Source organism: Heptranchias perlo, chromosome 39 (assembly GCF_035084215.1).
Source record: "Heptranchias perlo isolate sHepPer1 chromosome 39, sHepPer1.hap1, whole genome shotgun sequence".
In the NCBI taxonomy this organism is placed as follows: Eukaryota; Metazoa; Chordata; class Chondrichthyes; order Hexanchiformes; family Hexanchidae; genus Heptranchias; species Heptranchias perlo.
This window is the reverse complement of record NC_090363.1, coordinates 2,773,146-2,788,051: the sequence shown is the minus strand read 5'-3', so window position 1 is coordinate 2,788,051 and position 14,906 is coordinate 2,773,146. Positions and strand designations below refer to the sequence as shown.

Below are 14,906 nucleotides of genomic sequence, written 5' to 3'. Positions count from 1 at the left end.
ACCCTGTGTGTAGTTCCAATCACTAACACTGACCCTGTGTGTAGTTCCATTCACTAACACTGACCCCGTGTGTAGTTCCATTCACTAACACTGACCCCGTGTGTAGTTCCATTCTCTAACACTGACCCTGTGTGTAGTTCCATTCTCTAACACTGACCCTGTGTGTAGTTCCATTCACTAACACTGACCCTGTGTGTAGTTCCATTCTCTAACACTGACCCTGTGTGTAGTTCCATTCTCTAACACTGACCCCGTGTGTAGTTCCATTCTCTAACACTGACCCCGTGTGTAGTTCCATTCTCTAACACTGACCCCGTGTGTAGTTCCATTCTCTAACACTGACCCCGTGTGTAGTTCCATTCACTAACACTGACCCTGTGTGTAGTTCCATTCTCTAACACTGACCCTGTGTGTAGTTCCATTCTCTAACACTGACCCTGTGTGTAGTTCCATTCTCTAACACTGACCCTGTGTGTAGTTCCATTCACTAACACTGACCCTGTGTGTGGTTCCATTCACTAACACTGACCCCGTGTGTAGTTCCATTCTCTAACACTGACCCTGTGTGTAGTTCCATTCTCTAACACTGACCCTGTGTGTAGTTCCATTCTCTAACACTGACCCTGTGTGTGGTTCCATTCACTAACACTGACCCTGTGTGTAGTTCCATTCTCTAACACTGACCCTGTGTGTAGTTCCATTCACTAACACTGACCCTGTGTGTGGTTCCATTCACTAACACTGACCCCGTGTGTAGTTCCATTCTCTAACACTGACCCTGTGTGTAGTTCCATTCTCTAACACTGACCCTGTGTGTAGTTCCATTCTCTAACACTGACCCTGTGTGTAGTTCCATTCTCTAACACTGACCCTGTGTGTAGTTCCATTCTCTAACACTGACCCTGTGTGTAGTTCCATTCTCTAACACTGACCCTGTGTGTAGTTCCATTCTCTAACACTGACCCTGTGTGTAGTTCCATTCTCTAACACTGACCCTGTGTGTAGTTCCATTCTCTAACACTGACCCTGTGTGTGGTTCCATTCACTAACACTGACCCTGTGTGTAGTTCCATTCTCTAACACTGACCCCGTGTGTAGTTCCATTCACTAACACTGACCCCGTGTGTAGTTCCATTCACTAACACTGACCCCGTGTGTAGTTCCATTCACTAACACTGACCCCGTGTGTAGTTCCATTCACTAACACTGACCCTGTGTGTAGTTCCATTCTCTAACACTGACCCCGTGTGTAGTTCCATTCTCTAACACTGACCCTGTGTGTAGTTCCATTCTCTAACACTGACCCTGTGTGTAGTTCCATTCTCTAACACTGACCCCGTGTGTAGTTCCATTCACTAACACTGACGCCGTGTGTAGTTCCATTCACTAACACTGACCCTGTGTGTAGTTCCATTCTCTAACGCAGGCTCTCCCATACATCACCAGTACTTGTTGAATAGTTTTTCCTCTTGATCTAAATAAAATTGTGTTCATTCAAAGAAATATATTGCAAGAGAGAGTTGCAGGTGTGCCCAGCGGTGCTGAGCCATTAATGCACCGATGCATTGGTGCAGGCGTGGATGTCGGCCGCAATACAGCTTTTCCCTTTTCACTGTGACCTGCTGTGACGGGGAGATGCTGTGCAGAAGTGAGGGACAGACGGAGAGGGCCGTTACCCTGGTAACAAGCTGAAGGGCTCACTGGGAGCATTCAGAAAACAGCCATCGTTCCCTCTCTCTCACCTCCAGGTGTCCAGCAGGCAGTGACAGTAACACACAACAGAGCAGGTCAAATTTATTCAAATAACCCTGGAATATAATACGTGAAATGAGTAAAGGACGTAGAATAATTATCATGGGAGATTTTAACGATCAACAAATAAACTGGTAAGCAGAGGAAGGTAAGGGAGTACAGGGAATGGAGTTTGTACAATGTGTGCAGGGCTCCTTTCTTACCCAGTATGTTAAAAGCCCAAGAGAGGAGTCACTGCTGCATCTCGTAATGGGAAATGAACCAGAACAGGTAAGACTGTTCCCATTGGCGGAAGGGTCAAGGACCAGAGGGCATAGATTTAAGGTGATTGGCAAAAGAACCAAAGGTGACATGAGGAAAAACTTTTTTACACAGCGAGTGGTTAGGATCTGGAATGCACTGCCCGAGGGGGTGGTGGAGGCAGATTCAATCATGGCCTTCAAAAGGGAACTGGATAAGTACTTGAAAGAAAAAAATTTGCAGGGCTACAGGGAAAGAGCGGGGGAGTGGGACTGGCTGGATTGCAGAGAGCCGGCACGGACTCGATGGGTCGAATGGCCTCCCTCCGTGCTGTAACCTTTCTATGATTCTAAGGGAAGTAAGTGTTGGTGAACATCTAGGCAATAGTAATCACAACATAATAAGGTCTAAGATAAAGATTGAGAGGGACATAAATAAGGCAAAGACCAAAGTAATAAATTGGAAAAAAGCTGAATTTCAGGGGATGAGAATGGAAACTAGGGAAAATAAACTGGAAAAATGTATTGATAAACAAAGAGATAGAACAGCAGTGAGAAACATTTAAAACAGTGATCAATAGAGTCCAGGAGAAATATATCCCACTAAAAAGCAAGAACAAACTAACCAGTAATGACACACCATGGATGAGTAAAGAAATAAGAGCAAAATTGAAACTATTGTAAAAGGCATTCATTAAATAGAGTCATAGAGTCATAGAGTTATACAGCACGGATAGAGGCCCTTCGGCCCATCATGTCCGTGCCGGCCATCAGCCCTGTCTACTCTAATCCCATATTCCAGCATTTGGGATTAGAGTAGACAGGGCTAAATACACAGACAATAACGGAGAGGATGACAAAAGGGAATATGAAAAGATTAGGAAATAAGTCAGAAAAATACTTAGGAAGGCAAAAAGAAACTACAAAATTTAATTAGCAAGGAATATAAAAAGAATTAGTAAATTATTCTACAGACACATAAATAATAAAAGAAAAATCAGGATCAGGATAAGACCACTAAGGGATACACACGATAAACTCACAGGTAATGACAGTGAAATGGCAGAAATACTAAATAATTACTTTGCCTCAGTATTTACCAGGGAGACTAACATGGTGGGCATGAGATTAGAAGAAGAGATCAAAAAAGATATAGAGACATTTAAGATAGAAATGGGGAGATAATTGATAAACTGATCAAACTTAGAGAGGATAAAACCCCTGGTCCGGATGGATTGAATCTGTGAATATTAAAAAGTTGGGGAAGAGATTACAGAGGCACTATTACATACATATAAAAATTCATTAGAAAAGGGAATAGTGCCGGAGGACTGGTGGACAGATAGTGTGATTCCTAAATTTAAAAAGGGAGCTGGAACAAGTCCAGGGAACTATAGACCAATTAGCTTTACATCGGTGGTAGGAAAGATAGTGGAATCTTTACTCAAAGATGTAATAGTAAAACATCTGGAAACTGAAAATACAATAGTATTATAGTAGGTACAGCACAGAAGGAGGCCATTTAAAGACTAGTCAGCTCAGATTTCAAAACACTTGATCAACCTTATTGAATTCTTTGGAGAAGTAACAGAAAGGGTAATGTAGTAGATGTAATATATTTGGATTTTCAAAAGGTTCGTGTAGTAGGCTCATGATTAAGGTCAGAGCATGTGGAGTCAGGGGACAGGTAGCAGATTGGACAGCAAGCTGGCGACAAAACAGAAAACAGAGTATGTTAAAGGTAGTTCCTCAGACTGGCAGAAGGTGGGAAGTGATGTTCCACAGGGATCGGTCCTGGGACCGCTGTTGTTCACCATTAATATCAACGATTTGGACGCAGGAATCGGAAGTACAATTTCAAAATTTGCAGATGACACCAAATTGGGGGGTGTAGTTAATAGTGAGGTGGACAGCGACAAAATACAGGGAGACATTAGTCAACTTACAGAATGGGTGTGTAATTGGCAAATGAATTACAATGTTGATAAGTGTGAGGTGGTACATTTTGGTAGGAAGAATAAGGAGGCCACACACTGCTTGGAAAATAAGAATGTAAATGGGGTGGAGGGGCAGAGGGATCTGGGGGTACAGATTCACAAATCACTAAAAGTAGTGACGCAGGTTATTAAGGCCATAAAAAGCAAACCATGCACTGGGGTTCATTTCTAGAGGGATAGAATTGAAAAGCAGAGAAGTTGTGTTAAACTTGTATAGAACCTTGGTTAGACCACACTTGGAGTATTGTGAACAGTTCTGGTCTCCATATTATTAAAATGATATAGAGGCACTGGAGAAGGTGCAAAAAAGATTTACAAACTGATATCAGAACTGAGAGATTATACCTATCAGGAAAGATTGAACAGGCTGGGACTCTTTTCTCTAGAAAAGAGAAGACTCAGAGGTGACCTGACAGAGGTCCTTAAGATTACAAAAGGGTTTGCTAGGATAAACATAGAGAAGATGTTTCCACTTGTGGGGGAGACCAGAACTAGAGGCCATAAATATAAGATAGTCACTAATAAATCCAACAGGGAATTCAGAATAAACTTCTTTACCCAGAGAGTGGTGAGAATGTGGAACTCACTCCCACAAGGAGTAGATGAGGCGAATAACAGAGATACATTTAAGGGGAAGTTAGATAAACACATGAGGGAGAAAGGAATAGAAGGATTATGTTGATAGGGTGAGAGGAAGTAGAGAGGGAGGAGGCTCGTGTGGAGCATAAACACCAGCATGGACCAGTTGGGCCGAATGGCCTGTTTCTGTGCTGTACATTCTATGTAATTCTCTGTAAAAAATGACCAAAGGTTCCTTAGACATGTTTACCGTAGTGCCAAAGATCAGGGAGGAGATTACGTTACAGGTAGTCATGGTGAATGTTTCGGTGGAGACCACTACCGTCCCTCTGTAGCTCTGGAATTCCTAGGGGATGTCAGTGAGAGACGATTCATTAAAAGAACATTCTCTCCCAGTTCTGAAGTTTATCAAGTGAATGTAAGGCTACATAATATGAACCATTTCCGCAATATAATTTATCTGAAAATTTACAGTAAACCCCACACACAGATCATCAGGCATTCAGCCCACAGACTGTACTTACAGGCAGTACCTGTACAATGTCATTAATCCCTGCCCACAGACTGTACTTACAGGCAGCACCTGTACAGTGTGATTAATCCCTGCCCATAGACTGTACTTACAGGCAGCACCTGTACAGTGTGATTAATCCCTGCCCACAGACTGTACTTACAGGCAGCACCTGTACAGTGTGATTAATCCCTGCCCATAGACTGTACTTACAGGCAGCACCTGTACAGTGTGATTAATCCCTGCCCACAGACTGTACTTACAGGCAGCACCTGTACAGTGTGATTAATCCCTGCCCATAGACTGTACTTACAGGCAGTACCTGTACAATGTCATTAATCCCTGCCCACAGACTGTACTTACAGAGAGCACCTGTACAGTGTGATTAATCCCTGCCCACAGACTGTACTTACAGGCAGCACCTGTACAGTGTGATTAATCCCTGCCCATAGACTGTACTTACAGGCAGCACCTGTACAGTGTGATTAATCCCTGCCCACAGACTGTACTTACAGGCAGCACCTGTACAGTGTGATTAATCCCTGCCCATAGACTGTACTTACAGGCAGCACCTGTACAGTGTGATTAATCCCTGCCCACAGACTGTACTTACAGGCAGCACCTGTACAGTGTGATTAATCCCTGCCCATAGACTGTACTTACAGGCAGCACCTGTACAGTGTGATTAATCCCTGCCCACAGACTGTACTTACAGGCAGCACCTGTACAGTGTGATTAATCCCTGCCCACAGACTGTACTTACAGGCAGTACCCACACCACTCCTGTGATTAATCCCTATTCATGGTGCTCATTAAGCTAGATATCAGAATTAGTCTTGCCGATTCCCATGGTTAAAATTTGTTCTTGGGTTGTGGGTGAGCTGGGCAGAGCTGCATTTATAGCCCATCCCTGGTTGCCCTGAGAAGGTGGTGGTGGTAACAGTAGTGGGCCTTCCCCGTAATCCTCTGCAGTCCTTGTGATGATGGTGCTCCCACAATGGTCTTACTGCCTTCATACTGCTTAGTCCCTCAACTGTGCCTCTATTTCCAGTCCTACCTCACACAGTTTCTTGGCTTCTCCCACGACCACAGGCTCGAAAGCCGTGCCATGACCCTGCTGTATCGCACAATGGACCAGCTTCTTCTGGACCTTCCAGGCCGCGGTGTAGTCTCCGAGAGACAGATCCTTCCCTCCGAAGGATATAAAGTTGCCTGCAGTACAAAGGGGGTTGCATAAAAACATCTGGGCAGAAACAATGGGGCAGAAACGCATCTCGGAAGCAGATGGAACTGTACCGACCGCTCATTATACACCCCGTCTGAAATCAGCACAACTGAATGTCAGGCGTGGGGTGTGATGGGCACCCCAGCGAAGCAAAAGGCAGACAGCTGCAAGTACGGAGGAGAGGCGGGCGATGGTACATTGCTCTCCTCACCTCCTGGGTGCTATTCTAGCGGAGTGAATCGAACGCTTATTATCAACCCCACCCCCCGCCCCGACTTTCATTGTAGGCGGGGTCTTCAATGGTCGGGCAACTGTCTCCGCCATTTACCACCCAACGGTGAAACAGAAAACCTCCCGCAGGTTATCAGAACCGACGAAGGACGCACACACCCAGAAACATCCTGTTTGTTTCATTCTTTCATTCTTTCTTTTGTTCATTCTTTCATTCATTCGTTCATTCTTTCATTGTTTCACTGAATGACTGACCGACCTGACTGACTGACTCAGCCACTCACTCACTCACTCACTCACTCAGCCACTCAGCCACTCACTCACTCACCCACTCACTCACCCACTCACCCACTCACTCACTCAGCCACTCACTCACTCACTCACCCACTCACTCACCCACTCACTCACTCACCCACTCACTCATCCACTCACTCACTCAGCCACTCACTCACTCACTCATCCACTCACTCACTCAGCCACTCACTCACTCACTCATCCACTCACTCATCCACTCACTCACTCAGCCACTCACTCACCCACTCACTCACCCACTCACTCACCCACTCACTCACTGACTCGCCCATTCTCTGACTCGCTCAATGACTCACTCATTCATTCATTGACTCACTCACCATCCCCACTGACCTGCCGCCTAATTCCACCATGTTCTGTTTTTATTTCAAACTTCCAGCATTTACTGTCATTCCCCTTTCTACGTCAGAGACACTCATATTTACCTATAGACCCAGCGGGTAAAATTCACCCAAGGCTATAAAAACATAAGAAATAGGAGCAGGAGTAGGCCATTCGGCCCCTCGAGCCTGCTCCGCCATTCAATAAGATCATGGCTGATCTCCGACCTCAACTCCACTTTCCCGCCTGATCCCCATATCCCTTGATTCCTGAGTCAGCATCTTACTCCCTGAGTTACTCCCTGAGTCCGCATCTTTAGACTCAGATACTGTAGAGTGACCAACCCTTATAGGAACTGTTACTCCCTGAGTCCGCATCTTTAGACTCAGATACTGTAGAGTGACCAACCCTTATAGGAACTGTTACTCCCTGAGTCCGCATCTTTAGACTCAGATACTGTAGAGTGACCAACCCTTATAGGAGCTGTTACTCCCTGAGTCCGCATCTTTAGACTCAGATACTGTAGAGTGACCAACCCTTATAGGAACTGTTACTCCCTGAGTCCGCATCTTTAGACTCAGATACTGTAGAGTGACCAACCCTTATAGGAACTGTTACTCCCTGAGTCCGCATCTTTGGACTCAGATACTGTAGAGTGACCAACCCTTATAGGAGCTGTTACTCCCTGAGTCCGCATCTTTAGACTCAGATACTGTAGAGTGACCAACCCTTATAGGAACTGTTACTCCCTGAGTCCGCATCTTTAGACTCAGATACTGTAGAGTGACCAACCCTTATAGGAACTGTTACTCCCTGAGTCCGCATCTTTAGACTCAGATACTGTAGAGTGACCAACCCTTATAGGAACTGTTACTCCCTGAGTCCGCATCTTTGGACTCAGATACTGTAGAGTGACCAACCCTTATAGGAGCTGTTACTCCCTGAGTCCGCATCTTTAGACTCAGATACTGTAGAGTGACCAACCCTTATAGGAACTGTTACTCCCTGAGTCCGCATCTTTAGACTCAGATACTGTCGAGTGACCAACCCTTATAGGAACTGTTACTCCCTGAGTCCGCATCTTCAAGCGCAGAAAAATGGGGGGGAATGTGGAGCAAAGCAAAGTCCGGTGATAATTGGGAAGCTTTCATTGGAGGAGCACTTACCTCCGGGAGATTTCCTTATCCCTCCTGGGTGAGATGTCCTGTCAATCATTAAATGTGACGAGATCTCAGGGCTAACGGCTTCTATAAGGGGCTGGTCACCGTACAATATCTCATTCCAAAGTGAGCAGGCTTCATATGCGAGACTTAACAGTGAGTGTGAGAGGACGGTGGGGATTGGGAGAGTGTCATCACAGTGCAAACCGATGGTGCCTCACTGGATATCTGTACACAGAAATTTCGCAGCCAGAGTCAGGAGGTAGTGTCAGCAATGGGAAAGTGGGCTGATTTCCTCCTCCCTGGGCTGCAGTACTGACGCTAACGTCCCAGTGAGAGCAGCAAACTCAGCGTCCTGATTGACCGTTAGCAGCTGACCCACATTATTCTTCCATCACATGGTGCTGCTGTGCATCATCAATGATTTCATCTCAAGTACCTGTGCACAGGAGAGCAGGAGTGAAGGAGAGAAAGTAAAGGAGGACGGAGAGAGAAGTGAAGGAGAGAAAGTAAAGGAGGACGGAGAGAGAAGTGAAGGAGAGAAAGAGAAAATAAGGGAAGGAGGAGAGAGGGAGAAGGGGAGAAGTGGAGGAGGACACCAGAGTGTCCATTAATAGATCAGCCATGGCAGAACAGGCTCGAGGGGCTGAATGGCCTACTCCTGTTCCTATGTTCCTAAAGTGAAGGGTATGAGCAAGATAGAAGAGGAGGAAAGAGAAACATAACCAAAGGAAGGGAGAGAGAGAGAGAGAGAGGGCAAGGAGGAAAGAGAAATTCAAGGGAAGGAGGAGGAGAAAGGAGTGAAGCAGCAAGACATAGAAGTGAAGGGTATGAGCGAAAAAGAAGAGGGGGAGAGAGAGAAGAGAAAGAGGAGACAGAAGTGAAGAAGAGAGAGGCAGAAGTGGAGATGCAAACACCATTATCTGACGACGCCAAGAGGTAGTAACTATGTTGGGAGTTAGACATGGTGTTTAATTGTGATTCTACTAAATCTAGAAGCAATACCTGGCAGGGGGGCCTACCTAAGATCTCCTGATTAATTCCACCCGACAGATAGTGCTCCCCGTGTCTAAGGGGAAGTCCTAATATCGACCCCTCTGGCCAGATCCTTAGTTACTGCGCACGGATTCAGCTCCGCTGATTTCAAAGTTTCAGGAATCCTGGAATGAGCGAGCCCGTCATTTCCCGGGAACTGACCCTAATCCCCCCCCGCCTCCCCCCGACCAAAAAAAAAATCCCAAAAGTGTGACCTAAAGCTACCTTCAAGATGGCAGCTGAAAGCCCGCGGCCTGAAGGAGACGCATCTCGTACCTGTAAACGTCTGAGGACGCCCAGCAAAGTCCAACGATCTCTTCACCAGCGCCTCCTTAATAAGGTCTGTGCTGTTCAGGACAACGATATCTGAAATTAAATGAAGGGTTTTGGACTTGTCAATATGGACTTCTCCATAGAATTAGATAGAATTAACAGCATAGGAACAGGTCATTCAGTCCGACTGCTCCACATGAGCCCCCTCTCACCCCTCTCCATCTCACCTTGTCAACATGTCCTTCTAGAATCATAGAAATTTACAGCACAGAAGGAGGCCATTCAGCCCATCGTGTCTGTGCCGGCCGAGAAAGAGCCATCCAGCCTAATCCCACTTTCCAGCACTTGGTCCGTAGCCCTGCAGGTTACAGCTCTTCAGATGAACGTCCAGGTACTTTTATAAATGCGATGAGAGTTTCTGCCTCTACCACCCTTTCAGGCAGTGAAATCTATTCCTTTCTCCCTCATGTGTTTATCGAGCTTCCCCTTAAATGTATCTCCACTATTCGCCTCAACTACTCCCTGTGGGAGTGAGTTCCACATTCTCACCACTCTCTGGGTAAAGAAGTTTCTCCTGAATTCCCGATTGGATTTATTAGTGATTATCGTCTATTTCTGACCCCTAGTTCTGGTCTCCCCCAAGTGTGGGAACATTTTCTCTACGTCTACCCTATCGAACCCCATCAAAATTTTAAATACCTCTATTAGGTCACCCCTCAGTCTTCTCTTTTCAACTGAAAAGAGCCCCTGCTCTCTCCATGCTCCTATTTAATGCTCTCTCCACGTTCCTATTTAATACTCTCTCCACGCTCCTATTTAATGCTCTCTCCACGCTCCTATTTAATGCTCTCTCCACGCTCCTATTTAATGCTCTCTCCACGCTCCTATTTAATGCTCCCTCCACGCTCCCATTTAATGCTCTCTCCACGTTCCTATTTAATGCTCTCTCCACGCTCCTATTTAATGCCCTCTCCACGCTCCTATTTAATGCCCTCTCCACGTTCCTATTTAATGCTCTCTCCACGCTCCTATTTAATGCTCTCTCCACGTTCCTATTTAATGCCCTCTCCACGTTCCTATTTAATACTCTCTCCACGTTCCTATTTAATGCTCTCTCCACGTTCCTATTTAATGCTCTCTCCACGCTCCTATTTAATGCCCTCTCCACGCTCCTATTTAATGCTCTCTCCACGCTCCTATTTAATGCTCTCTCCACGTTCCTATTTAATGCTCTCTCCACGTTCCTATTTAATGCTCTCTCCACGCTCCTATTTAATGCTCTCTCCACGCTCCTATTTAATGCCCTCTCCACGCTCCTATTTAATGCCCTCTCCACGTTCCTATTTAATGCCCTCTCCACGCTCCCATTTAATGCTCTCTCCACGCTCCTATTTAATGCTCTCTCCACGCTCCTATTTAATGCTCTCTCCACGCTCCCATTTAATGCTCTCTCCACGCTCCTATTTAATGCTCTCTCCACGCTCCTATTTAATGCCCTCTCCACGCTCCTATTTAATGCCCTCTCCACGTTCCTATTTAATGCCCTCTCCACGCTCCTATTTAATGCCCTCTCCACGTTCCTATTTAATGCTCTCTCCACGCTCCCATTTAATGCTCTCTCCACGCTCCTATTTAATGCTCTCTCCACGCTCCTATTTAATGCCCTCTCCACGCTCCTATTTAATGCCCTCTCCACGTTCCTATTTAATGCTCTCTCCACGCTCCTATTTAATGCTCTCTCCACGTTCCTATTTAATGCCCTCTCCACGTTCCTATTTAATGCTCTCTCCACGTTCCTATTTAATGCTCTCTCCACGTTCCTATTTAATACTCTCTCCACGCTCCTATTTAATGCCCTCTCCACGTTCCTATTTAATGCCCTCTCCACGTTCCTATTTAATGCCCTCTCCACGCTCCTATTTAATGCTCTCTCCACGTTCCTATTTAATGCTCTCTCCACGTTCCTATTTAATGCTCTCTCCACGCTCCTATTTAATGCTCTCTCCACGTTCCTATTTAATGCCCTCTCCACGTTCCTATTTAATGCCCTCTCCACGTTCCTATTTAATGCCCTCTCCACGTTCCTATTTAATGCTCTCTCCACGTTCCTATTTAATGCTCTCTCCACGTTCCTATTTAATACTCTCTCCACGCTCCTATTTAATGCCCTCTCCACGTTCCTATTTAATGCCCTCTCCACGCTCCTATTTAATGCTCTCTCCACGCTCCTATTTAATGCTCTCTCCACGCTCCTATTTAATGCCCTCTCCACGCTCCTATTTAATGCTCTCTCCACGCTCCTATTTAATGCTCTCTCCACGCTCCTATTTAATGCTCTCTCCACGTTCCTATTTAATGCTCTCTCCATGCTCCTATTTAATACTCTCTCCACGTTCCTATTTAATGCTCTCTCCACGCTCCTATTTAATGCTCTCTCCACGTTCCTATTTAATGCCCTCTCCACGTTCCTATTTAATGCCCTCTCCACGCTCCTATTTAATGCTCTCTCCACGTTCCTATTTAATACTCTCTCCACGCTCCTATTTAATGCTCTCTCCACGTTCCTATTTAATGCTCTCTCCATGCTCCTATTTAATACTCTCTCCACGCTCCTATTTAATGCTCTCTCCACGCTCCTATTTAATGCTCTCTCCACGCTCCTATTTAATACTCTCTCCATGCTCCTATTTAATGCTCTCTCCACGTTCCTATTTAATGGTCTCTCCAAGCTCCTATTTGAGTTCATGTTCTCCGCACTCTCTATCAGTTTTTTTGTTTTACATAGAATGTACAGCACAGAAACAGGCCATTCGGCCCAACAGGTCTATGCTGGTGTTTGTGCTCCACACGAGCCTCCTCCCACCCTACTCCATCTTACAGCTCCCTAAAGTTACACCACTCGATCAATCACTCTGGGGTCTCTGAACAGAGCAGATATTCCAGTGAGCTAAATCAGAAACGTGCTTTCATGGAGTTTTGCAATTCTGGGACCACCTCCAATGTCACAATTTCCAATGAAGCTGTTGGAGAGCGTTCGCTGGGGGGTGGTCCCATTACTGAGTCGAGCCGAGCTCACAGCTTCTGGGCAAGTGAGCAAACTGGTGCTTTGAAAGAACAGCAAAAGAAACTCTTTGTTTCCCATTTGAGCAATGAAATTCAATATGTGCTGTACAGACTGTCGTACTTGATTTGAAATTACAATTGCTTTCAAAGTATCCATGGAAGACTAAATTTGTCCCAACTGTGTGAGTTAGTTAGCCCTGGGGTCTATAGACAGTTCACTGGATAAACAGGTGCCCTGTCCCTCAGTCGGACTCTGAAATAACACCTGAATGGCTCACCTTGGCTCCATAATCTGAGTCTGTAGATTGGCCCGAGAGTCTTGCCCAGTTTGGAGAGGTAGATGTGAAGGTCCTTGCGTCTCAAGTCCCATAGGTTCCCAATGATCGGCAGTGAAGGAGGCCCTGGAAGCACCTGCTGAATCCGTTCCGTCTGGAATCTCCCTTCTTTCCAGAACTGTAGGGCCAGTAAGAGAAAGATAAGAAAGAGCAGGAGGATAGTGATCATGGTTAGTTCTTGTTGGCCGTTCCAATGGGTGAATGTGTAAGTTCAGTGCTATTTGTAGCTCAAGATAAAGGGAGACACTGTATCCATCACATTGACAAGTCAGTACAGCCCACGTCATGACAGATTCAGGCCACGCAGAATTAGGCAATGAGGGGGACAGCCTTCCAATCTGCAACACTTTAAATGTCCCTCCTGCATCTCCCACCCAACCCGTAAAAGCCCAGCTTCTCTCCCACCCATCATTCTTACAGCCAACTCCAGGCCCCTGCCCCTCTCCATCCAATCACAAGACAAGGAAGGCCATTCTGCCCATCGCAGTCCATCCATCCATCCAACCATTCAGAGAGATTCTGCGTTGTAGCCTCCTGAGCTTGTAAAAAAATGGTAGGAGGGACAACGTGAGTGAGTGGGGTCAGTACAGGAACACACGGGGGTGGGGGAGGACCAGGAGAGAGAGAGAAGGGCGTCAGAGAGAGGGAGACAGAAAAGAGTCAGACATAACTGAGCTGTGAGAAGGACAAAGAGTCTGTACAGAGGCACAGGGACAGAGTCAAAAGAATCGGAGTGGGCCACACGGGAGAAGCAGTTACACCAACAGGACGAGACTGTGAGAGTTTGGTGCCAACAGCTATCGATAGGTACATGCTGTTCAACCTTCTCCTTGAAGGACAGACAGCATCTGCATCATAAGGTCAGGGGGAAAGGCTCAGTGACTGGACTTCATATATCAATGTGGGGGGCGGGGGGTTGCAGTAGAATCATGGTCACAGTGACCCCCACCCGAAACGGGAAGAGAGAATGAGGAGAGGCATCATGCACTGAATGGGAGACTTCTAAACGGGGAGCAGGAACAGGGAGAAGGAACTTGCATTTATATAGCGCCTTTCACAACCTCAGGATGTCCCAAAGCTCTTAAAGCCAATGAAGTACTTTTGAAGCGTGACCATCGTTATAATGCAGGAAACGCGGCAGCCGATTTGCACACAGCAAGATCCCACAAACAACAATGTGATAATGACCAGATCATCTGGTTTTTAGTGATATTGGCCCCAGGACACCGGGGAGAACTCCCCTGCTCTTCTTCGAAACACTGACCGCAGGATCATTTACGTCCACCCGAGAGGGCAGACGGAGCCTCAGTTTAACGTCCCATCCGAAAGACGGCACCTCCAACAGTGCAGCGCTCCCTCAGTACGGACCCTCCGACAGTGCGGCGCTCCCTCAGTACTGACCCTCCGACAGTGCGGCGCTCCCTCAGTACTGACCCTCCGACGGTGCGGCGCTCCCTCAGTACTGACCCTCCGACAGTGCGGCGCTCCCTCAGTACTGACCCTCCGACAGTGCGGCACTCCCTCAGTACTGACCCTCCGACGGTGCGGCGCTCCCTCAGTACTGACCCTCCGACGGTGCGGCGCTCCCTCAGTACTGACCCTCCGACGGTGCGGCGCTCCCTCAGTACTGACCCTCCGACAGTGCGGCGCTCCCTCAGTACTGACCCTCCGACAGTGCAGCGCTCCCTCAGTACTGACCCTCCGACAGTGCGGCGCTCCCTCAGTACTGACCCTCCGACAGTGCGGCGCTCCCTCAGTACGGACCCTCCGACAGTGCGGCGCTCCCTCAGTACGGACCCTCCGACAGTGCGGCGCTCCCTCAGTACTGACCCTCCGACAGTGCAGCACTCCCTCAGTACTGACCCTCCGACAG

At 46.9% G+C, this 14,906-nt stretch overlaps 1 protein-coding gene across 1 annotated transcript in view; it reads right to left on the bottom strand.

The window, feature by feature from the left end:
- The window catches only part of cyp21a2 (cytochrome P450, family 21, subfamily A, polypeptide 2), a 36,520-nt gene extending 23,318 nt beyond the window's left edge, over nucleotides 1–13,202 (bottom strand). The window contains exons 1-4 of the mRNA XM_067973744.1: nucleotides 12,977–13,202; nucleotides 9,639–9,728; nucleotides 6,136–6,290; nucleotides 4,818–4,913 (exon numbers count right to left, since the gene is read on the bottom strand). Coding sequence (XP_067829845.1) covers nucleotides 4,818–4,913; nucleotides 6,136–6,290; nucleotides 9,639–9,728; nucleotides 12,977–13,202 — 567 coding nt within the window. The remainder of the gene's footprint in view (nucleotides 1–4,817; nucleotides 4,914–6,135; nucleotides 6,291–9,638; nucleotides 9,729–12,976) is intronic.
- Nucleotides 13,203–14,906: the final 1,704 nt, after the last annotated feature.